The sequence below is a fragment of the Aythya fuligula genome, chromosome 12 (genome assembly GCF_009819795.1).
Source record: "Aythya fuligula isolate bAytFul2 chromosome 12, bAytFul2.pri, whole genome shotgun sequence".
Classification (NCBI taxonomy): domain Eukaryota; kingdom Metazoa; phylum Chordata; class Aves; order Anseriformes; family Anatidae; genus Aythya; species Aythya fuligula.
The window spans coordinates 8,477,884-8,502,133 of NC_045570.1; the positions used below are offsets into that span (position 1 = coordinate 8,477,884).

Here is a 24,250-nt window from a genome sequence, read left to right on the forward strand (position 1 = left end):
GTGGACTAGGACAATTACAGCCTTTGTAAGAACATAAACTCCTGAGGGTAAGGGCAGTCTTACACAACAGAAGGTTCCCTGGTTACCTGTTACCAAATTAAAACAGTCAGTGCTTCCCAAATGCTTCACTGCATAGACTGTGTGGAATTTCACGGGTTTGTATTATTTTGTTTCAAAGTTGGGATACAGCCCAGGAAAATACGAGACTCTTTGGAAGACCCTATCAGCAGCTCCTCTTATTTGAAATGATATTTTTTTTACAATTTCATCAGGAGAGAAGCAACCTGTTCCTTGAAATCTGAGCAAATCATTGGGGCACCTTGGTCCTGCCGTGCCAGAGTACAGCTGGTGTCAGCAAAGCTGAAGTTTCAAGTTGAAAGGAAGAGTTTTCCATTACATTTGGGCTTTCTGCTGTGTTTTTTTTTTTTTTTTCTTTTTTTTTTTCTTTTTTTTGTACAGCAAGTTGGTCAAATTTAGCTGAACTCTTCCAGGAAAGACTGGAACATGTCCTTGAGCAATACTTGGCGGTGATTGTACCTGCACAGTATTACAGTTCTGGGTAACCACCGTGAGAAGAAGTGAAGCTGTTTGACAGTATTGGTGGGGAGCAGTGTAACAGCTCACGAGGACGATGTGCAGCTAGCTCGAACCGACTTTGGGGAAAAGCTGAATTTTAAAGCTCTGCAGATGTGCCTGCTCTTTGAAAAAAGTTACTGGTTCCAGTTTAAAGGAATAGACGTGGACTGGAGTTACATGGCATGAGTCCTGTTCCTGGTGTATGCTTAGAGCTGCCTTCAGTATTTACCTTCTGTACTTCACATCCTCTCTTGTGGTACAAATAAACAGCCAGCTTAGCTCTTGTAGCTGTACCTGAGCTAGAGACCTGAAGTGAGCGGAGCAAGGTGTGCGTGGAGAGGTGACATCTGCTGCTGGGACAGGCAAATGAGCTTTGGGGTTTGAAGTCGGAAATGTAAATGCTGCTGCTTTGGCTTCAGACCTCAAAACATGGTTGTTTTTCTAAGGGCTTGTCTATTCCTTCTCTCCTGCCCCAACTGTGTCCGTCGGCTTAGTAACTATTACGCTGCTGTACTAAGCTTGTCTTGCTTTTATCTTCAGCCCATCGTAGCTATAGTGCTCCTCGAGAAGCAGCTGATATTAAAGGACTGCTTACCTCAAAGGGATCTGTCTTTAAAATAATTGCACTTTATTTTTCAAACCCAAGACTTGCAATGCTGAAATAAAGAGCTACATCTATACGAAGCTGGAAATGTTGGAGGGCTGCATATTTAGCTGTGAGGTTTTTTTCCTCCAGAGTGGTGAACATCTGTGTTTAGTGGTGGCTATACTGAAAACATACCTGTGGTTTGTGGGGAGCATTTGTAAGGATAGCTTTGTGGCACTAGAACATTACAGTAGTATTATATTTCAAGTTTCACCAAAAAAAATTACGAATTGTCCATGCCATGACTCTTTATCAGCTGACCTCTAACTCTACAGTGGAAATATTTCAACACTTGTGTAGACTCCATGGGTAGGAAGTTTTTTTCAGGTCAGTATATTGCCAGCTTCCTTCTTCCTCCTCCAGCTGAGCAGCACTGGGGCATTTTTCAGCAGATAATTTTATGCTCCAGCCCCATTTTGTGTCAGCGTCATGGCACTGGGGCAAAAAGAAGTGTCAGATTTGTTGGACTGCATCCATTGAGCTGGTCTGTCACAGCCTGCCTCCTCGCTGCCATGGAGGTTCGGACTGGCTGCTTCTCAGAGAGATACTGAGCATGCCAATAAGCAACCTTTCAGGAAACAAAGCAAAGAATTAAAATTACAAGATGCTAATGAGGCACGCTGATGTCCTAATTCTGGAGAGCTAATGGTTGGTTTGCGCACTGAATAAGTAGGATTTGTGTCTCTTGAGAAAGTTGAAGCTTCGTTGGGAAGATAAAAGGGGATTGCAGTGACAGCGTGCCTCTTCCTTGCAGAACCTGGTAAGTTGTGACAGGAGCAGAGGTGCTTTTGCTGTACCTTAGGAGCAGATACATTGGTTAAACGCGTTGCAGTAATTTTATGTCCTAAGTATAAAACACTCAGATGAGTAAAATTGAACATACAGGCTACAGGGTTTGGCTGTATTGGGGAAGAAAAAACTAATACAAGTTTAATAACCTTTATGCTTCTTGTTAAACAGCCCAGCTATGCTGGTGAGTCGGGCCCTCCAGGTCGCAGCTCCCTGGACAGCGTGGAGATGGCATATGCTCGGCAGGTGAGTGTGCTGGAAAGGAGCATAAAACCCATAGCTGAGCGTCGTTCTCTACATAGAGGTGGGAAATAAAAATCTGTGAGCGTAATGTGTAAAGAGATATGGAAGGTACAGCACGAAGACATCTGCCCGGGATTAAAATGCAATTGGAAAATACAGAAAGTTAGCCTGACATTTTTGGAAATGCGCTCGTCTGTCTACGACAGGATTTGTGTCAAAAGGAGATCCGGAGCAACATATGTGACTGTAGAAGTCGTTTATGTTCATACAGTAAATTAAAAGTTTTAACCTTTCAAAAAATGTTTTAGGAGTTCATGTCACCGTGTAATATTATGCAAAAGAAGAGTTACATGCCCATTATTCTCACGTGTGGAAGGAAGATCACTTTTCGGATGTCTGCATGTAGGGGAAAACATGCTGAAGTCTTAATCCTGATATTTGTCAAATTATATCCCATTTTAATAGGATCAATTATGAGGAGCTTTAGTGCAGCAGCTATGAATTAATGTCTGGTGGCATTAGGCTCCCTCTGAAAAATTTCAGAGGGAATTGATAAACCTTTACATAACCAATTTGTTACTTTTGTTATTTGAGATGATCTGTTTACCAGCACTGCTGGAAACAAAATGAAAGAGAAGGACTTGATTTTTCCAACTGGAATATGTAGAAGCGCGTAGACAAAGCGCTGCCTAATTTGCACACAATTACTGTTATTGTGTGCCTTGGCTCAGCCTTTGCTGAGCTCGATAGCAGCTTGTACATCTGTTTTTCTGTGTCTGCATTCAGTTATGGTAACTGAGGAAGTGAATCACAAAATAAGGTGCATGGTTGTGCTGATCAAGTGTATATTTGATTTAGCGGTTATTATTAGTGCATTAATTTGTTCCATCTCGAGCGTAATCCTGCATCTAAGGGTCTTTCAAGTGGTGTGATTGCACCCATGCTTTCAGGCTATCAGCATTGCTCCCGGATGTTTTGTGGATGTAGAAAACTCAACTTTTCTAGCAGTGCTAGTGCTGGCTTCTGCCTGCAGCACGGTTCTTGCAGCCACTGCCTGCCCTCTGGAGAAGCTGCCCTGGCTGAAATGTTTTTGACTCCACCCTGCTTGAGTGCAGGAAAATCTGGGTTTCAAAGCTGCCCCTGTGTATTTCCCCAGGTAGTTGGAAGACCTGGGAGTCCATGCTGTTACAGCTCATCGTCAGCCATGAAATGTGTTTTAATTACACTGAAATTATTATTCTTCATGGATAACTTAAACTATTTCCCAGAAACACAATGAAGTCCGTGGTTTCACTGATGCTAAATTTTGTTTGCGATCCTGAGCTTCACGTCTTGTTTGCATGCTGGTAATGTTGAAGAAGCAGTGTTTGCAAGAAGAAAGGACTCAAAGTATGACAGCAGTGCCTTTCTGGCATTGGGAATGATTATTTTCAAAGGGAGCTGCAAGGTCTTTGGGATGAGAATAGAATAAACAATTCCAGTAGGCAAATGGAGACCAAGATTTACATGAAAACAGTGAAGGGGGGGCATGTTTTGGAGCAGGTTTTGAAGGACTGGGTTTCTGTTCTCATCTCCTTGTGTCACAGTTCCCTGAATTCTTGCAGCAGAAAGCAGTGAAATTCTGTTATATCAGGCTGCAGTGTAGGGGAATATCACTACCATTCAGTTGTCACGTCTCTTCTTGAATCTTTGTCCTCCAACAATTAGCTCCAATTAGTCTAACGTGGCGTGCAGTGCGGTGCTTTGCTGTGCAGAACCCCTGAACAGCTGGTGGATTGCTTCTGGCCTTCAGGCAGGCTTTGGGGTGTTGTGGAGGTTTGTGCTTTTGTCCCTTCCTCCTCCGTGCAGACGACAACCAGCTAACGTGGGAGGGAGGCAGAAGGGACCTGCTGGGGACAGTTCTTGAAATCTGGGTCAGATTCTGCTGCCGTGGCTGGGGAGGGGGAAGGAGAGTGGTATGTGTTGTTAAAACTCGCTTTTAATGTGTTTCAGATTTATATTTATAACGAGAAGATAGTGAATGGACATCTGCAGCCTAACCTGGTGGACCTTTGTGCTGCTGTTGTAGAGTTGGATGATAAGGTACTGCCAATAAGTTAACACGAGGAAATGTATTTAAGCTGTTTTCAGCTGTGATTAACAGCCTGCTGACACTGGTGGAAAAATACTGATATTGCCAAAAAAAATAAATTGCATGGCTCCACAGAAAACAGAGCCAACACTGGAATCTTCTTTAGTCCAGCAGGGCCCACCTGTGATGAACGTAGTCACGGTGAAAATTTCTTAACAAAACGGGGAAGAGAAGAGCCTGGTTTCATTGTAGTGTCCTGTCATGAGTGATGAGCTGTCAGAGAAAAAAAATAAATGCTTTCCACTTTAAATGGGTTCTACAGAGTTCTGTTTCCAAAATGTGATCTCCTAATATTCTTTGGACATATTTAGCTGTAGGTGAAGGGTCTTCAACCAGTCTCCACTAGGACTGAAGTAGAATCCCACAGCAAGGTGTAAAGCCAGCCAAAGCCTGCAAGGTTGACTTTAAATCGATGATCCATCTCCTTTTCTTTTTTTTCCCCCTTTTCTTTTAATTGTGTTGCCTTGATCCACCCCCCAAAAAAAACCAAAATGCACAAACCTGGCCACCTTTTAGAAATGCCTGGGGGAAAATACTGCAGAAGGGTCATGTCGTGGAAAGACTGCAAATGGAGAGAGCAAAAAGCTGTTCAGAAGCTGAGAGGCAAATGCTTGGGTCGGCTCTAAATTACAGATGTGCTTCTTTGCTTTGAACAGCTCTGTTCGCTTTGCTAGGGACAGCAAGGTGAGTTTCAATATTCTTGCTGCTTTGAAGCACCGCGATCAAACAGCTGCCCTTGCTGAAGCTAACAGTGCTGTTACTTGTCAGGGTTTTGCTGTTTCAGCGGGGATGCTCCAGTCCTGTAGGTACTGATACGATCTCATCCTTGGGAATGAGCAGACCTGGATGGTTTTCAGCCTCTTTTTGTAACGGAGTCTTTGTCTAAGCCCTTTAGACATGTCACATCACAGCTGATTGCACAGCTTTCCAATGACAACCAGAGCAATCACTTACGTGAAAAGCTGATGTGGTATTTTTAGAGTGGGATATATGAGCCGGAAATGGGGAAGGAAGCCGAGCACCTAATACCCAGCCTGGTCTGGGAAATTGTTGGTACTGGCTGACAACTGCAGGTAAAATATTTATAGCCATCTCCTTACACAAGCATTAGGCAGAGAAGCCTGTGAGATTTGTATTCTGCAGGACAGAAGGGGCTCACCTTCAGGATTGCATCCACTGTCTCCGTTGTAAATCTAAACTGGCTGAAATTACTCACCTGCAGTATGTCTTTGTACTTCTGCTTTAGCATCAAAACACCACATAGCCCAAAACAGTGTTGCTTGTTCACCTCTAATCACTGTTGTGTGGAACGTTTTGTTCACAGAACATCTCTGACCTGTGGGCCATGGTGAAACAAATGACCGACGTTCGCCTGGTTTCTGCTAGCGATGTCCTGAAAGTCCGCACCAACTTGGAGGTGCGCATGGACTTCGTGAGGCAGGCTCTGCACTACCTCGAACAAAGGTAAGGCGAATGCTCTGGATAACACAGTCTGATAGATCTCCCTAATAACCCAGAATGACTTGTTAACACACACAAGCATATTAACAAGTCAGTTACTTTGTGCTGCTTGCAAGAAGTGTCTGTTGCATGTCTTTTCTGTTCTAAGGGGCTTAGAGCAGCCACTTGAGTATAAAATTGTTTTAGTTAAAAACTGTTTTAACTAAAAAGGCCTTGAATCCACTGGGAGCTTGTTGAGAAGACAAAAAGATCTTTTATTCTTTCTTCAATGTTGCCTTTAAAGATTTTGTATCTGTCACAGTGATATGTGAAGATTTTTCACTTGTGGGAAGAGATCTGTTCCCCCTCTACAACAAATCTCTCATTTTCCATACTCCCTTTCTGATTGCTGATTACCTGTCAGGAGCTAGTGCTGGGTAGAAATGAGGACAGCACTGGGGAACATATCTGGTGCAATGACTCAAGTTTTATTCGTGCCATTTCTGCCCTGAAAGTTTTTTGTAACATTTCAAGGGGCTGTAGTTGAGACATCTAGCAATGATTTTCGGACTCTGGAAAGAGGCTTGCTGTCTGCAGCAGCAACTATCGCAGGGGCCTAAGGTCCTTGACCAGGAAAGTGCTTGCAGAGTTGCAGGCCGTGGAGCAGACAGGCTGCAGAGAGAAAGCCAAGGCTGAATCCCCCTGTTGGCAGTATTAGCTGCTCCCTGCACGTGTGCCCACAAACCTGGATGTTGCAGTCTCTTCCCGAATAGCTGCCAATGTAACGCTAGCAGGATAGTTCAGCAGTGGAAAGCAAACAATGGATGCAGTGTAGTGCGTGGGCATTTGTTACAGGTACAGTTCCACCACGTGAGCTCTGAAGGTTCTGCGCTCTGACAGAGCACACTGGGAAGAGATGTTTTCTCCTCCTGGCGCAGCCTCTTTGCCCCTAACGGTTGGTTGCAGCTCCTCATCAGTGCTCATCACCCAGGGGTGCTGGCGGCATGCCTGTCTGTGCACAGAGAAACTTGACACATCAGAAGAGTCTTCTGTTCCCAGTTCTTCAGTCGCAGCATTGTGTGATGAGCCAGTTAGACTTTAAACCCAATTTGCCAAATATCCAACTCGCTAAGTTGTCACAGTCCCATTAAATGCTAGCTGAAATTAGGCATGCGGTTCCATAGAGTTCCCACCCCGAGCCCTCCCGGGGCAGAAGCTGAGCTCTTCAGACTTGATCTCTTTTTAAGCCTGCATGCCTTGTATTGTAGCTTTTTATTTCTTCCTAGCAGGAATTGGCTAACTGGCAAAGCAAACCCTGATTCTGGGGTGTTTGCATGCTTCTGTGGCCCCTCACGTGTAAGGGGAGGAGATAAAATGCAGCTAACAGCTGGCCTTGCATCAGTGCCTTTGGAGCAGGTGTGATCTTAAACCCTGAGGAACTTGGGCTTAACTCAGCCATAATATTAGTTACAAAGGTGTGTTCATGCTTGCTTACGTTAGGCATAGGGTTTTTTAGTCTAATAGTTCGGTGATCTGTAGCTGGGAGCCCAAGTAGGAAGTCCTGTACATGCACTGGTGTGTTTTGTGCTGCGGGGGTGAAGAACTTCAACAAAATTATTGCTGCAATTTGTATAGATATTCCTTCAGCATGCAAATTTTTGAGACCCCTTCTTCTAAACAAATATTTAACAAATATTGAATATTTGTTAAATTGACCTACACTGATTAAAGGCTTTGATTCCTTCTAGAAAGCGTTCTCAAAGTTGCCTTTACCAGTCTTTTATATTCTCTTTCTCAGTGATTTCCCTCAGATAGGTCCATGACCCCAAGGTTTGCTTCCTCCACAGGGCAGGGAAGAGGAGAAACACAACTGCAGTGTTTTTAAGTGTTATTTTATGACAGTACTGACTGGAAAAGCAGTAGCATGGAAAGTTTTTTTGGCAGCTACATGATTAAGTTTAACGTATTTCTGAGAGAACCTAATGAGAAGAACCTCATAATAGAGAGTTGAACCTGGAGCAGTATACCACAGTCTCCAAATGTGGTTTCTCTTGAGACTGCTGAATACAACCATCTTCCTAAATCAACAAAAGTTTTTGCCTCATTTTGCTGTAATGATAATGTTGGAAACATCACGGTGATTTGCTTTAAATTGCTGATTCTGGTGGATTCGAAAAGCAATGGACGTTTTTTCTAGCAAGTAAATTTCGGTCTGTTTGCATGTCTTTGTTTTGCTTTTCAGTTACAAAAATTACACCTTCGTGACTGTCTTTGGAAACCTGCACCAGGCTCAGCTGGGTGGAGTTCCAGGGACCTACCAGCTGGTCCGCAGTTACCTGAACATCAAACTGCCTGCGCCCGTCCCTGGTCTCCAGGTACGTCCACCACCTTCAGCACCTGGGCTAAAATAACAACACTTATGTTTGTTCCAGCACAGCCAGGAAACTCGTGCAACCTCTGATGGTCTGCTACTGTTTAAACAGTTCTCAAGGCAGTGGGCTCTTACTCCTTTTCTAGAATTTTCTGTTAGGAAAATGGAAGATAGATAAAATCAGTTTGACTGCGTTCAGAGCTAGCCCCAGATGTACGGCGGTGCTCAGTAATTTGAGAATTTTAGATTCCAGGAACTGTGGTTTCTTACGATGGCCTTTTTAAATAGAAACGAGCAAGTATTAAACTCTGTTGTGATGTTTCAGAAAAGCAGAAACATACTCTCCCCTGCTTGGCTTTTTTCTATTTTTTCCAATTATAAGAAGGTGACAAGGGTTGTTGATGACAAAATGTGTAAGACATTAATCTGAATTGTAGCCTCTTATTTAGGAATCTCAATGGAATCCTGTTTATCTTCACAGAGTAGAAAGTGCAGAGCTGCGCACCTACAAAATCAACAAGACAAATAAGGTTAGGCTGAAAAATTACAAGCTGAATAATAGATATGTAACATTAGAAACCACATAATTGAGAGTAGCTGTCCTTTGCTTACCTGCTGGTATACAATTAGTCTGGTATCTTTCTGTTTCACTACAAATGTTTTGAATAGCTCAGTAGCCTAATCCAGATTGACTGCCTGAGTGGAGAGGATATCTGAATGCTAGTTAGAGGATTGCCAGATCCTCATCCAGAGCAGGGCAAGCAGAAGAGAATCCCATCCTTCACTGCTAGAATGTGCGCAGCTTTCGCTGAACTTAAACCTCACGATCTCTGACTCCTGTACCACAAACAGAATTTTTACCCAAATTGATGTATGGGTATAAGGGCAGAAATATAAGCTAGGCAAATAATATTTCAAATGGGCTGCTTTTTAAAAAAATTATCTTTCATTTTCAGGACGGTGAGGTGGAAGGCCATCCTGTCTGGGCACTGATCTACTACTGCATGCGCTGTGGAGACCTGAATGCGGCCATGCATGTGGTGAAACGGGCACAGCACCAGCTGGGAGAGTTTAAAACCTGGTTTCAGGAATACATGCACAGTAAAGATAGAAGGTAACTGGAAACTTAGCAAAATCTTCAAGGGGTAGAAATTTCTGTGGAGAAGTGAAATAGTGTTTTGGTATTTCCATAAAAGACTCAAGTCTCTTCTGGTGGTGATAGCTTTCTGGTGGTTTTAATACCTTCCTAAGTTACATGTGAGAAGTGTGCATATTTTAATTTTTGGCTTTGAAGTCTAGAAATCTTCACAGTGAAAGAATTGTTTGAAAAAATGTAACGTGTGTTTCAAAACTAACGTTCTCTGAAATGTTGAAATCGCAGAGGGTTAGACAATATCTCACCTACAGCAATATTAATGCCCTCCAAAAGTGCTCTGATTTTTCTTGCAATGGGCATTTGAAGATGATCCTCATAATTTTAATTAGACAATTAAATTAGCAAGTGATAGTTTTACCTACAATTGTAAATAGTGCAAGAAACATCTTCCAGTATACTTCTGCTGTGAATATGCAGCTTTTATTATTGATTTCTGTCCAGATCTCCTCAGACAGGGGGAGATGGGTTTTATATCTTTTCCTAATTCCCTTGTATCTTTTCTTCATTTTTTTCCCTTAGATTATCTGCTGCCACAGAAAACAAGCTGCGTCTCCATTACAGACGAGCTCTGAGGAACAACACTGACCCGTACAAGAGGGCTGTTTATTGTATTATTGGCCGTTGTGACATTACAGATAACCAGAGTGAAGTTGCTGATAAAACGGAAGATTATCTTTGGCTAAAAGTAAGGGTGGATGTTGAGGTTGTTTGTTTTGTTTGCTTTTCTTTTTTAAGAACAAGTCTGTGCGATGCTACATGTCAGCTCTGCTAACCTTCCTTAATTCTAGGTCCATTTTTTGCACCAATATAATATATGTGACTTGGCCTGCAGATAGTGAAGGGCTGGGAACTCGAGTCCCTGGGCTAGTCTTATCCTCTGTACTATCCAGGTGCTAACCTGGGGACACTTTTCTGGAAGTGTCGTGTTCTTTACTTCACACTGATCTTCACCAGCTCTTTTTACAAGTAGCGTTAGCTTGCTACAGTGAGGATCCATTGTGAATTTTCCTTTCTGGATGGATTATGGCTGAAATGTTGGTGTCAATCAATAGGAAGACAATGTCCTTGTCTCCAGTAGACAAAGTTCTTAGAGGTTTGGAGGCACGATGGATACTGGTCAGTACCCATTGAAGAGAGGGAATAAAATGATATATTTAAGATTGGATTTAAGATTGGGGGGAAAATAATCTTAATTTATCAGTGGGTATTCCGAGTCCCTGTATTCAAGTTTGGAATGGACGGAAGCAAAAGGACTCTTGGGTTGTATCTGCATGTATTTGTGCTGCTACTGTGTTAGAGAACTTTGCTTCCCAGCAATGGATGGACCTGCTGCTGTGACTAGTAATTTATAGTCAGTTGGCCAAAACCTGATAGGGCTTCAGATTGAACAAAGATCTTCTAAATGCATCCATTGAGCAAGGTGAAGTGGAAATATGTTTCTTTTTTTGGATGTTTTTAGCTGAATCAAGTGTGTTTTGATGACGATGGTGCAAGCTCTCCGCAAGACCGATTAACGTTATCACAGTTCCAGAAGCAGCTGCTAGAGGACTATGGTAAGAAACCCCAAAGAGATGTGCCACTAAGGTTCTGCTTTTCTCCTTAGGGCACTTTCCAATTGTTATTACACAAACCCTGGACTGCACATAAAGCCTCTAGCTCTCCATCACAGGCCTCTTTAGAGTGTTCATGAGCAGTAAGTTTCCCTAGAGGAATGGCAGATTTCAGTAAGACATGATGAAAGAATTCTGTGTGTTACAAAATTATCATTTGTAATCTGCAAGGGATCCAAATCACAGTTCTTTACACTTTGGAAAGTTTTAGGAACAATCATGGCCCAAGAGAGTATCTTTGTGCATCACCATCTTTTGATCAATAAAACACGAGTCATTTTGACCATGAGAAACATAAAGAATTTGATTCTCTACACCTTTGTAGTTTGCAGCATGACTTACACCCAGATAAAATTGAATGGAAAAGAAACATAATAAGCTACTATTGGTGTCATTGAGTAGGAAAATCCAGGTTTATAACGTTATTTGGTCTGCTTGGCATACACATAAATGAAGACAAAGTTGTGGCCAATAGAGAATCTATTGCAGTCAGACTTGATGGCTGTCTGAAAAGAAAGAAAAAAAGGAACTTTTTTTGAGTAATTTTATTCTTTCATTTCCTGAATGTTTTTATGGCGTGTCTTTGAGGATATATTTGCAGAGGAACAGTTACAGATAGTCCACTGATGTGTGATTAGGTATTCAGTTTTGTCTAGCGTGTTTATTTCTGTTGTCACTGAACAAACATACATTGTGACAAGAAGCTTCCCCTGTCAGCAATTTGATTGTCAAACCATTTTCACTAGCTCTGTGTGTGTGTATTTGTTTTCTCAGGTGAATCACATTTTGCAGTGAACCACCAGCCTTTCCTCTACTTCCAAGTATTGTTCCTGACAGCACAGTTCGAAGCTGCGATTGCTTTTCTATTTCGGACAGAGCGTTTGCGTTGTCATGCTGTTCATGTTGCTTTGGTCCTGTTTGAGTTAAAATTGCTCCTGAAATCTTCTGGGCAGAGTGCACAGCTATGTAAGTCCTGCACATTTACAATAATGGAATATTTTGAGCCCCTGTAGCACCCTGTAGACACCGCAGCTCTATGTAACTGACTAAACAAACAATATTTACCAGCACAATCTCCTAAAAGTTAATCATTTTAGTTGCATTAGAGCTCTGGATTATGTCTGGATTATGACTAACTTGTGATGAAGATCAGAGCAACATTTGCTGGCATTACCTACTCCAATTGTGTTGTTTCTTACGTTGCAGTAAGCCATGAGGCTGGTGACCCTCCTGCTGTCAGGCGTCTCAATTTTGTGCGGCTTCTGATGCTTTACACCCGGAAATTTGAATCAACGGATCCAAGAGAAGCCCTGCAGTATTTTTACTTTCTCAGGTAGGAGCCCATATGTCTCTCTAAATTTCCTTCTAGTGATGCTACTTAGTTATTACCTGAGATGTCCTTGTAAAAATTCCTCCCTCCTCCCATTTCTTTTGTAGGAATGAGAAGGACAGCCAAGGAGAGAATATGTTCTTGCGTTGTGTTAGCGAACTAGTAATCGAAAGCAGAGAGGTATGTTGGTCCGTGTTGTACTTGCTCACTTAAACTGAAATTCATTTCTTCATTGAACACTTCCTTAGGCAAGACAGCCTTTGTTTTTCCTTTTGCCTCATGCAGACCTAGCTGGGGGGGAGATGATAGCAATGACAGTATGTTTAAAATACTTAATCAGGTCTTTTTGTGTTCCTTACATATAAATACTGATGTCAACCCCTGTTTTTAATCCACCCACAACTGCATCTTTGTACTTGGTAAATATGTTGTGAAATACATGCATTTCATCTCTCTGTTTTTGTTTTCTTTTTTGCTACTTTACGTCTCTGTGGATATAGTTTGACATGATTCTTGGAAAGCTGGAAAATGATGGTAGTAGAAAGGTGAGTTAATAATTGACGTGTCTATTTTAATACTAAAAAGTACAAATCACATGTGATTTCCAAAGTAGTTATGAGATTATCCAGCCTTTCTTCATTTATCACTAGTCAAATTATTGCCGTGTTTGAATAAATGCTGTTTTTTTCAAGTATCGTATCCTTTTATAGAATAATCCATGACCTGCCATCACAGGTTAAATCACTGCTTGCATAGTTAGAAAATAAAAGAAGCCTTAAGGTTTTGACTGTAAAAAGGACAGTGCATGCAAATAATAGAACATTTTGGATAATCAATGAAGTTTTACTGTGCACTGTGGCGATTTGTTCTGCTCCATACATCAAGCAGACTCCAGAATCAGTTAAAACTTAAGGTTAGGGCTCATGCTGCAATCATTGCCGCTGTCAAAAAAAAAAAAAAAAAAAAAAGTGATTTCTGGCAGGGTTTTCTTTTGGATGTTTTTCTTCTGTTGGTTTAAAAATCATGGGATTGCACATATTAGGTGAACTCGGTAATCTTCTTTATGAATTATTTTTCATTTCACTGTTCTTTCCAAGACAGATTATAATGTTGGCGATGAATCCTGTTTGCTTGATTTTAATCGATTCATTTTACATGTAATTGTATTCTTGTGTTTCTTTAGTATGAAACCAGCAATTTAGCAATCACAGTTTTAAGATAAATTCTTCTTGATAGTGTAATCTTACTTTTACATCCTTAAGTATGGTAAATTCCTTTCCAGATAATATTGCCTTTTTCCTCTCTTCTATTGTACTTGTTTATTGTTTCATTTAAAGTTCTTTTGACACTTTCTTTTGTCAGTGTAAAATATAACTTGCAATCTGTCAAGTCAATACACACAGACAGCAACCCTGGAGACCCTGGCATGTTATATACAGAAGGTTTCCATATTTTCTTCTTCCCTGTAACTGGTCATAAGCAAATTAAAATAATATATTGTTTGACCTGTTGTCTGGGTCATTTTGAATAACTTAGAAACTGCAAATGTCTCAATGCTGACTCTTTTGGAGAAAGTCTCACAAGAACTCTCTTTCTATTTTTAACATGGTCCTTTTGCACATTCCCATGGAAATGTACAGGCCATTCTAGTCATAATCCAAGATGTAAAATATTCATTGTCTTGAAATACACTTGACAGAATATTAAGCACTCTGATTTCTTTTCTCTCCTCTCCTTTCATTTGTCTCATCTCTGTAGCCTGGAGTGATAGACAAGTTTAACAGTGACACAAAACCTATCATTAACAAAGTGGCTTCTGCAGCAGAAAATAAAGGATTGTTTGAAGAAGCTGCAAAACTATATGACCTTGCAAAGGTAACTATCTTCTATGTGCTGCCTTAAATAAGTACTTGCTTCAGCATTTTTTCTCAAACACATTCACTGTGATTAGGAGGATCAACGTAATCTCATTGATTTACCTTAGACTACCTAGACTATTTGTGCAGTTTGGGCAGAGCCTTTTTCTGCTTAAAGAGGGTTTCTTTGAGAAAATGTGGATAGATTGTTCTCCAGCCCATTCTGATTTAGGACATCCCAGGTTCTTGATCAGTGTCATCTATTGAACTGGTTGTCCTGTGTATGGTGTTACCCTGGCCAGTAATGTGACTTACCTGGGGTGTACTCTTCCAATTGAACTGATAGCAAACTGAACTCTAAAATAGCTGGGCTTTGTAATCATTTCCTGTTTCCTTTTTATTTTATTTTTTTTAATATATTTCAAAATAAAAATAAAAGGGGTTACAGCAATAGCCAGTGTCTTGCGTGGGCGGGGGGGGGGGGGGGAATTAAATGTTGTATGGTTCTTCTTTCAATACTATCTCACATGAGCTAACAGCATTACGTTGCTTACAGCTAAAGTGATGTTGACTCTTTGTGGGAGGGAGACATCTCTGAGGATGCCCAGGGCACCACTGGAATAACCTTTCTGCTTTTTCAGTGACTTTAACATCCTGTCATGTACCTTTTATTTGTGTGCAACCTTAACCTCAACAGAACCCTGACAAAGTTTTGGAACTGATGAACAAGCTCCTCAGCCCCGTCGTTCCCCAGATCAGCACTCCCCAGTCGAACAAAGAGCGGTTGAAGAACATGGCCCATTCGATTGCGGAGAGGTAAGACAAGGGGTCAGGACTGGACTCAAGTCAGCCTTAGGCTCGTATCTGCAGCAAGGTATTCATGAAGACAAGAAAATGACAATTTACCCTGTCCTGCTTGCAATGGCTTGCAGTACTGAAACCAGGAAGGTAATCTTCAGAGGCAGGCCAGGTTAACGTGTCAAGAAGCTTTATCTGTAGGTGAATAAGGAAAAGGGATTTACAGGGTTGCTACCTGGCAGATAGAGCCTATTAAGGAGCACTAAATAAAAGGAATTAGGTGTTTTAGGTGATTTTTAAAACAAAGTATCATAAACAAAAGCTGCAGATTCATTGCACGCAATTCCATAGTTGGAAACAGGAGAGTTCTACAAACCCAGTAATTCTGAGTTGTAACAGCAGAGAAGGGAGTTGGGCTGTTGGAAAACTTTGTTTTGCTGCTGCTTTAATGAACTGCTTGCGAGATAAAAAGGGGACATTTAAGTTGATCATGTATGTGATTATCATAAACAGACTTCATTTCCACAACCTGTTACTTAGAAAAGTGAAGTGCTTAAAAAAGAACAAGATGTGGAAGTGACCAAAAGGAATATCATCTGCAGTGTCAGTGTGTTAATGAGGCTACGTGCTTAAGAGACATCAGTGCTCAAGATTCATTAGCAGCTAGAAGTTAGGAATAAGCTGCTTCTCTGCTTCTGAAACGTACTAATTGCAAAATAGCTTTGGGACTTTTTTAATCATCTTTTGATGCGTCTTGTCACAGTGATTGCCACGGACAATTCCCATATTTTACTAGGGCAAGATCTAGGTGCCTGTGAGAAATGTCTTGCTGCTTTTTCCTGAAGTGTTCTCGTGAATAAAAATAAACCAAGCAAGCTTGCAGGCACTTCGAAGTTGCAAAGACAAATAGAAGAATGTATTGATTTCAGTCAGGGGCCTTTGCCTTTCTTCTTTTGAAAGTGACATTTGCCAGTCCACTCCTTCAGTCAGCCTTTCTTTCTTTTAGCTAGGCTGGCAACAGAGCGAAAATTGGTGCCGTATTGACTTAGCAAGAGCCTCATTCTCCAGCAGACACTAAGGAGAATTAAACCTATGGTTTCAGTTTAAGCTTCAGCAGAGGCTGCAATGGGCTTTGTTTCGGTACTTGTTGGATCTGCGTGAGAGCACCAAATATTACTGCTCAGTAATGCCACTTGACAGCAGCAAACCTTATGGATTCCAAAGCCAGAACAGTCCTGATTAGCTCATCGGGGTAACTGGGGCCTTTCTGCATGTGCTGTGCTGCAGTCAGCACCTCTGGGCGCTCAGCTCTCTGCCCATTCTTGTGGCGTTTTGAAGGAGCAGGGAAAATACCCAACAGAAAAGGCTGAGGGGCATCTCGCTTCCTCCTGCAGCAGCCCCGAGGCTGGTGTGTGCCATGCATTTGACCACTCTTACTATTACTTTGAGGAAGGAGCTCCTTTCTGACCTGCTTGTGCTGTTAGAAGCACAATCAGACAGCTCTCCAAGTCATCTTCTGGCAAGTGTAACTAGAGAGAGATCATGCAGAAGCATCTAATCCATTTCTTAGCTTTTTGCCTGAAGCAGGCAGTTGTGCTGCTGAATTGTCTGCTGTAAACCAGCGTGTTAAACAGCTTTGTTCAGCACTTGCCTTGCAGCTCCTGAGTTTCTGTCACTGTTCTCTCTGTGAATATGGAAAGTGTAAACACTGAAAAGGAGACAAATGCTGGATTTGATGGAAAATTAAAAGCGACTAAAAGGATTTTTAAGAAAAGCCAAAACCTGTGAAAATTCTGCCTCTCGGTTAAGAAAAACTGAAGTTGTCCTTTGTTAGATGCCTTCCGTCCTTGTGCTTGATGTCTCTGCTTCAAAGAATTGCAAGTGCATGCTTATAAGTGGTTGCCATTTTGCACAATAAAATTGTAAAACATTTTCTTTCAGGTACAAAGCTCAGGGGATAAGTGCAAAGAAGTCCATTGACTCCACGTTCTACCTTCTGCTAGACTTAATCATGTTTTTTGATGAATATCATGCCGGTCACATTGACAGGGCCTTTGATGTAAGTTTCAAGAGTTCTGTTTGAAGTGCAGCCTTACTAATGCCCTTGAAAACCCAGGATGTCTCATAACATCACTTAAAATAAAAAATTACATTTAATGAGTTAGAAGGTGCTGCAATGCTATAGGAATTTAAAAATGTGTTTCTTTCCTGGTGCTTGATAATCGGGAAGATCTTTCTGGAAATATTTTCTAGTCCTTGAACAAAATATTTCTCCTCAGCAAAGTCAGGGCATAAACCAGTAAATAACAGTGAACTGATTTCTCTTGAATGGAGTTGGGAGCATTTCATTAGCACTTCAAAAACATACTTTACTAGTTTAGAATATATAGAGCATTGATTGTCTACACTGATTTGTGCTTTTCTTTTTGAAGATTATCGAACGCCTAAAGCTTGTACCTCTTAGCCAAGATTGCGTGGAGGAGAGAGTTGCAGCCTTCCGGAATTTCAGTGATGAAGTAAGTAGTGTCTCTTGTTTTTAGCTTCCAAAATACTTTTCCATGCTAAAAGGATGTTAAAACCGTTTAATCTCATCATTCTTATTCTTTAAAGGGAAATAGGACGGAATTATTTTGCATTCATGCAAGTAGACTCTTGGATTGCTGCTCTTTCTCTGTAACGCTGCTCTTTGGAGCACTACAAACCATGCTCAGAATTTTTTTCTCCACTTTGCAGAAGGAGTCTGTAGATCTGAATAGTTTTGAACTTGCTTAGTTAGATTCACCTCTGCGGAACAACACCTGGATTCTAATACTAATAATTGCCTCTGCTCTCCAAACCTGATTTATTCTGCATCGCAGTAAATTGAAAGAAGCTACTCTACCAGTTAGTGTCACCTGGGAAATGAATGGAGGAGTGTCAGGCAAATGAACAGCAGCCCAAGACAGAACAACTGTACAAAAGTAAAGATTTGCTCTCAGTTCTGTTGGTTTGCTTATGTGTAGCAATGAATCATGCACCAGTGATTGTGAGCAGGACTTGTTTTCTGGGACGCTGTGCAATCCTAGGCTGTAAATTGAATGTGCAATATGCTCTTGGAAAACTTGGGAAATTATCCTCTTAGTACGGCTGATGGCATCAGGTTTTTGTTTGGGTGTTCTTGTGCGTGTATTCAAGTGCTTTGTTTTATATCTGGACTGTCGCTGCCCAACACGAAGATGCAGCTGTTCTGCATGCCTGTCCCAAGTCTATGGATAACATTTTTTGCCAGGTCATGCAGTCCTGGTAGGGGTAACCATTAAATGTGTGACTGTTACATAAGGAATTATCAACCACAACTCTCATTGCTTGGTTTCCTGATGTCATTGAGCAGCGCTAATGATTCTGTCAACCTGCTCTTCATTACAATGAATCTTCTCTTTTTCTCTCCTTTGTGTAGATCAGGCACAATTTATCCGAGGTCCTGCTTGCAACCATGAATATTTTGTTCACCCAGTATAAGCGGATGAAAGGCACAAGCCCTGCCACTCCTGCCAGACCCCAGCGCGTAATGGAAGACAGAGATTCGGTAAGATTATAATCCTCACTGTCTGACAAGTTTTCCTAGTTTTTTCCCCTGACTTTCAAGGGATTGGGCTTCAACTGAACATCTCTATCAGTCTTTGGTTTCAAGCAACTAACCTTTTCAGTTACTTGTCCTGAGGCCAGTCTCTTGTAACTTCACCTTTGTGTAAAGAAAGGGTATTGCTCTAAATGGCACGGAGCTAACTGACAATATATAACAATATATATCCTAGCAAGAAGAAATAAGCATTCCGTTTGCTTCTTGGTAGGATCTTCTGTAGTTGACAGATGTGAACGGCGCAGTGTCTCTAGGATAGTTGATGTTGCCTTTAAACTTGAGCTGATTTTCAAGAACCAGATTTCCAGCTCTGTCATTTGAGTTGGTGCCCTCTTCATGCAAAACTTACTTCTTGGGGAAAGGCACTTCACTCCTCTCCCTGGCTTGCTTCCGTAATGGCACAGACAGACATTTGCAAAGACATTTCAAATTTCCATGAGCAACACACCAAGACCATCAGATATATCCACTTGGTGGATGGCTGTAGTGGTTTGCCGGTGTTGTTCTGCTGTCTTTGCAGCAGTGCGGGCAGCTTTCAGGTGCTGAGGTGCTTGCTCTGGCTGTCTGGTTTAAACGGCTGGCAAGGTTGGGTTGGACTTAACTGCTAGACTTGCTGCTGAAGCATTTCCTGCATCCACGGATGGAAGGCTGCGTCTTCAGCCACAAAATAGGGATCTCTTAATAACACCACTTAAAGGACACAGGCTGGTGTGTGGGCACTCACCTGTAAATACTCCATAAAGCAAAAATGTGCTCAGCTTAGCTGCCGTGGATTTTGGTCTCATAGCTCTTACTAAATTAAAGCTGTCGTAGGCACTTAAAAATCAAGGCCAAAGCACTCATTCTGTCCTACGGATCAGGAAATACGTATCAGCTCCTATTTGAGATTGAAAAACAACTTGGGCCTCAGCCAGCTTTTTTCCAGGCTTCAGACATCTGCAAAAGTGCCTTTGATCTGTAAATTTCAATATTGGTGAAAGTCTTTGTAGCATTTTTAAATTGCATTAGAAAATGAAAGGTTGGAGTTAACGATGCAGCTTTTGTCTTTGGGGTACAGCCCGTGTGTGAGTTACAGGATCCAGCCTTGCAACTGCACTTGGACTCTAGACTGGCAAAATCAGAGAAGGATGCACGCTGCTTAGACTCTCCCCACCTTAAATTCTGTTGTGAGTCCAGGATAACACAGTCTGTTATCTTCTCTGTGGGTTCACAAGGGTGTGGCACTGAGCAAACAGCCTGAGCCCCGTGCTTTTCGAGTGAGCCTTTTCTTTCAGTTTTGTGACTGCAGCGTTGTGCCTTACGTAGCAACATCATCGACCACCTCCGTTTGGGTGTAACCCTGTCAGGTGTCATCTCAGTGTGAGTAGCATGACAGCTGATTTATCAAGCTCAACATCCTCAAAAGTTTTCTTCTTCAGGCATGAAGTTTTGTTAATCAAGCTGCTGGCCTTGCGGTGGGGTCTCGTAGCAGTAGGGCATCGCTGGTGGTAGAGGACACAGGGTCTAACTCGTGGATCTCTGGCTGCAGAGCTCAATAAAACAGTGCTTAAACCATCAGAGGGAACAAATGCCCACTGCCTCTGTACGCAGGGATGTGATAAGAGAAATAGTTGAGTGATTATAATGGCAGAAGGGAGCACGAATCTTCTGGTGTAGGATTAGCTGGAAAAAAATTCTATAGGCTTGAAGCTCCCAGCTGCCTAGTTTGCATGCGTAGAAAAATATCAGGTTTGGACACATGGAAGGTAGGCTAAGGATAGCTTTAAGACATGCTCCCCTGTCGTCTTACCCTGCAGAATCTCCTCTGACAATGTGGGAGTGGGAAGCTAGATCGTGCCAGTTTCCCTGCCTGGGAAACAGCTGGAGGATGTAGAGGAGGGAAGAAACGAGGGCATTTTGAACGTGGGGAGGTGTTCCTTCAGCAAAACCCTCCCCGTTCAGCTGAGCAGAGGTGGCAGATGCAAACTTCTGCAGGCTGTGCTCGGCAAGTTCCTTTTGAACTTCCCTGGGGGAAAGGCAGCTTTTCCTTTCTCTGCAAGGAAGGAAATTTGGGGGAAGTCACTAACACCGTGTTAAAGCTTCCAGAAGCTTTAACAGTCTCAGTGCATTGCCCAGTAGACAGTGCAAGCAAGAAAAGCACCTTTCCTCGAGCAGGTCTTTGAAATCCCTAGGTTTTCTCTACATCCATCTGAGCAAAGAGATTCAAACCGAGCAGAGAGATTCATCAGAGGAATTTGAAAACACGAGGTAGTAGCTGTTCCAAGTCTGAGGCTTGTTTCACGTAGCAGGGAGCAGAGTCCCCCCGAGCAGGAACATACAGCTCTTAAATTTGCCCTCTGATGCCCAGCACTGCTCTGCTGACTGCCCTGGTGGGACCCTGCTGTGACAGGCAGGGAGCAGAGGGAGTTTTGCAGGAACTGTGTGGACCCAGCAGCAGGGGCAGGATGGAGAGGGAGAAGTACCTCTAGAGCCCTGTGACCCAGTAAAGCTCTCTGCTAAAACATCTCCTATTCCATTTCAAAGTCAAAATGTGCTGTATTCAAAAATTAGCAAGTTTGGAGTCAGAGCTGGGTTTTGAAGAATCTTTATTTCACAAAGAAATTACCTAAGCTCTGTTTTGTGACTTTTAGATATATATATATTTACACACATATATATTGACACATTCACACATTAATTGGCTTAGGGAAGGAGGGAGCAAAGTCCTGTCCCACTTGGCCTGTTCCACTTTGTCAGATTTCAGGCAAAGATTGTGGCTCTGGAAGCTGTCGCTGCCAGCCGTGACCCAGATGCCACCAGCGTGTGACAGCAGTGCCTGAGCTCCCCGGCCTGGTCCGGGGTGACCAACCCCCTGCAGCAGCCCAGAGACATTATCTGGGTGGCAAAATTAGGTCATGAAAGGAATGGAATTCGGGCTTGTTTGTGGTCTTATTTTAAATCACAAGTGACTTCCACGTTCATTAAGTAATTACAGCCACCAGAACATGTAGACCTCCGGGCCGCTCTTAACCTCTGCACACCCCTGTTCTTGCTTCCCAAAGGACTGCTGCTTGCAACCCCTCCTCTTGTTTTGACTTTTTGCTACCAAAGAGATAAAGGGAATGGTAATTCACGCTGCTCCTGAGTATTTTTAGTCGCAGTGAGAGGTTTTTCCTCTTTTTTTTTTTACATATTTTATATTTAATTAAGAACCAGAAAACTCGATGTGCATTATTCACCCACCATCTATTTTGATGTCCCCATGAACACAGCAGGTTACAAGTGATGCACACAACTCTGTGTAGCCATTTGGAAGCAGTAAAAGAGAGATTGACCATCACTGAAACTGATTTTTAAGGCACCTTGTTAAGCAGGCAGTACCTTGGTGTTAACTGGGTGGTAGCAGCTCTGAAAACCACACCAGAAGCTTGGAGCAATGGGGTCAGGCTCCATCCTGCTTCTTGTTCAGGTGTCCCCTGCTGTGCTGCACTGCCTTCTGCCACTCCTGAGCTGCAGCACATGAAGGGAGGAGTGCTATGTTGCCCTGATCTTTGCAGCTCCAGGTATTCGTCCTTGGCCAGACAGGAATACAGCCCAAGGTGGGAGCTCTGCCCTGTATTTCTGCCAGGCCCTGGGGCTCTGCAGACAGTCGTAGCTCTCTTTCAGACAGCGTAGTGGCAGTGACAGTGAAATGGCTGAGATCTCAGTGCCAAATACAACTTACTTCCCTACCCCATGCAGCGTCTTGAAACAATGCTATCAGCTGAGCACCCCAGCTCTTCCTCTTACCAGCTTACAAAGCTCATCCACTGGGTAACCGCCTGGTTTATCAGCACACTGAAGAAGGGGTAGAATTGCCCAGATGGCGATCAGAGCTGGTGTTTGTTACTGTTCCCAGCCACGTAATGGGCTTCAGTCACTCCCCGGTTTGTCAGTCCCTGCTGTCAGGGTCACCGTCCGTGTGCCCACAATGACCAACGTTGCTTCAGCTTTCCCTGCAGTCAGCAGACTGAGGGAAGATTTGAACCGTAGGATCTTCCAGCAGAGTAATTCAGAGCTGCCTAATATTTAAGAAGGAAAACACTGCAAGCAAACAAAACGGTCTACACAGTCTGCCATAAAAATTCAGAGTTTCTATACCTTCCTGGTGCCCACCAGCTGTTGGATTGATTTTTCCCTGTAATCTATTAATGGGGGAAAGAAATGGGGGAAAAAAATCCTAACTTCCAGCTGTGACATAGCCTCCTGGGTGCACAAGAAGAGGTTTTGGTTACTTCAGCCAAACCTCCACAGGTACTCGGCATGTTTCCTTCCGTCATGTTACGGATTGAAGAGCTGTCAGGGTGTTGTAGGTGAGGCCAAAGACCTCAGGGTGCGCGTCGCACTGCCAGTTTGGTTCTAGTGCTTGTGCTTTGAGGGTGGTAATGCAGCATTTCAGCAGGGTCCTTTTTTTATTTTTATTTTGCCAAGTGGGAAGGACTCGTGTTGCCCAGGGACAGACTGTTCCGTGCAGAGATTGAAGATGATTGCAATACAGTGATGCTCCACATTGTTGAAAACACTTTTTTCTTGGGTAATTTTAAATAAATGGGCATTTTTAAGCAAGTGGGCGACTCACCATGCTTATACTGGTTGGAAAAGGAAACAAATCATACTTCCATCCCGATGTGGAGTTATGTCACCCAGAGAGCAGTTCTGAGTATAAACATAATACTTGCTTGTTTGAAAAGGCAAGTGCTTAACTTGTGTCTAACCCAGATTTCGTGGTGGTGTCGGGTTTTTTGGATACTCCAGTAACCGTGCTTTGTTTTTCTATTCTAGCAACTTCGATCTCAAGCTCGTGCTCTGATAACGTTTGCTGGAATGATCCCTTACAGAACGTCTGGAGACACGAATGCAAGATTGGTGCAAATGGAGGTCCTTATGAACTAGCAGAGCAGCTTCTCGTAGGGTTGCAGCAACCTGTGCCTGTCGTTAGTGCGTTCAGGGGTGGGACCAGTGCCGTTTTGTATCCTGTATTTTTGTTGATGGCAATAAATTTCTTTGATTTCTATTTGTTTTTGACATTTTCATTTTCACTGATTTTGTTTTTTTGTGTTTTTACATTTTTATTAATTTTGTTTTAAATTGGTTTATATTTAGAAAATCATTCTCGGTGAGTAAGCGGGCCGTGCAGAGAGAAGTCATTCCTGCAGCAGGGAGGTAAACAAACAATTTTGTAGCAGAAGAGGAAGTTCAGAGTAAGATGTACGTTAACGCTCATCTGTACGTTAATGCTCAACGTACAGATGGGAAATTTTTGGAGTTCTTTTTTTTCGGATGCATGTTAAATGTTGCAAGTTTGATACACCACACGTGGCGTGCTGCCGTCCGTCCGTAACGTTGTCTTGTGGGGAGGAGTGTTTGTGCTGCAGGTGAGTTCCACGTGCTGCAGCCTCCTTTATCTTTAAATTGTTGAGTGCCTCAGGTTTACACGGCTTTGCAAATCCTGCAGCTCTGCTGAAGTTTTTGCAGGAAGAGCTGAGATTGGGGACAGGTATATCTGGATAGGAGACAGTTTGTACTTGACATGTGGGTTTTTAACAGTCGAGTTCAAAATGATCCCAAGTTGAGTTCCCCAGGGGAAGCAAGGAAGCTGCCCGAGGAGTCTGTGTGGGTGCCGTGGGCAGGGACAGGTACTGCTCTTGGTTCCGTGGGAAACCTGTG

General features: G+C 42.6%; 1 protein-coding gene across 6 annotated transcripts in view; it reads left to right on the forward strand.

The window, feature by feature from the left end:
• The window catches only part of NUP93 (nucleoporin 93), a 78,604-nt gene extending 55,007 nt beyond the window's left edge, over window positions 1-23,597 (forward strand). For all 6 annotated transcript variants that reach the window (XM_032195578.1, XM_032195581.1, XM_032195580.1 and 3 more), the window contains 17 exons: window positions 2,183-2,257; window positions 4,247-4,336; window positions 5,710-5,849; window positions 8,068-8,200; window positions 9,153-9,310; window positions 9,872-10,037; window positions 10,812-10,905; window positions 11,737-11,928; window positions 12,169-12,295; window positions 12,400-12,472; window positions 12,793-12,837; window positions 14,051-14,167; window positions 14,846-14,964; window positions 16,888-17,005; window positions 17,379-17,462; window positions 18,383-18,511; window positions 23,366-23,597. In XM_032195578.1, coding sequence (XP_032051469.1) covers window positions 2,183-2,257; window positions 4,247-4,336; window positions 5,710-5,849; window positions 8,068-8,200; window positions 9,153-9,310; window positions 9,872-10,037; window positions 10,812-10,905; window positions 11,737-11,928; window positions 12,169-12,295; window positions 12,400-12,472; window positions 12,793-12,837; window positions 14,051-14,167; window positions 14,846-14,964; window positions 16,888-17,005; window positions 17,379-17,462; window positions 18,383-18,511; window positions 23,366-23,476 — 1,971 coding nt within the window. In that variant the 3' untranslated portion in view covers window positions 23,477-23,597. The remainder of the gene's footprint in view (window positions 1-2,182; window positions 2,258-4,246; window positions 4,337-5,709; window positions 5,850-8,067; window positions 8,201-9,152; window positions 9,311-9,871; window positions 10,038-10,811; window positions 10,906-11,736; window positions 11,929-12,168; window positions 12,296-12,399; window positions 12,473-12,792; window positions 12,838-14,050; window positions 14,168-14,845; window positions 14,965-16,887; window positions 17,006-17,378; window positions 17,463-18,382; window positions 18,512-23,365) is intronic.
• Window positions 23,598-24,250: the final 653 nt, after the last annotated feature.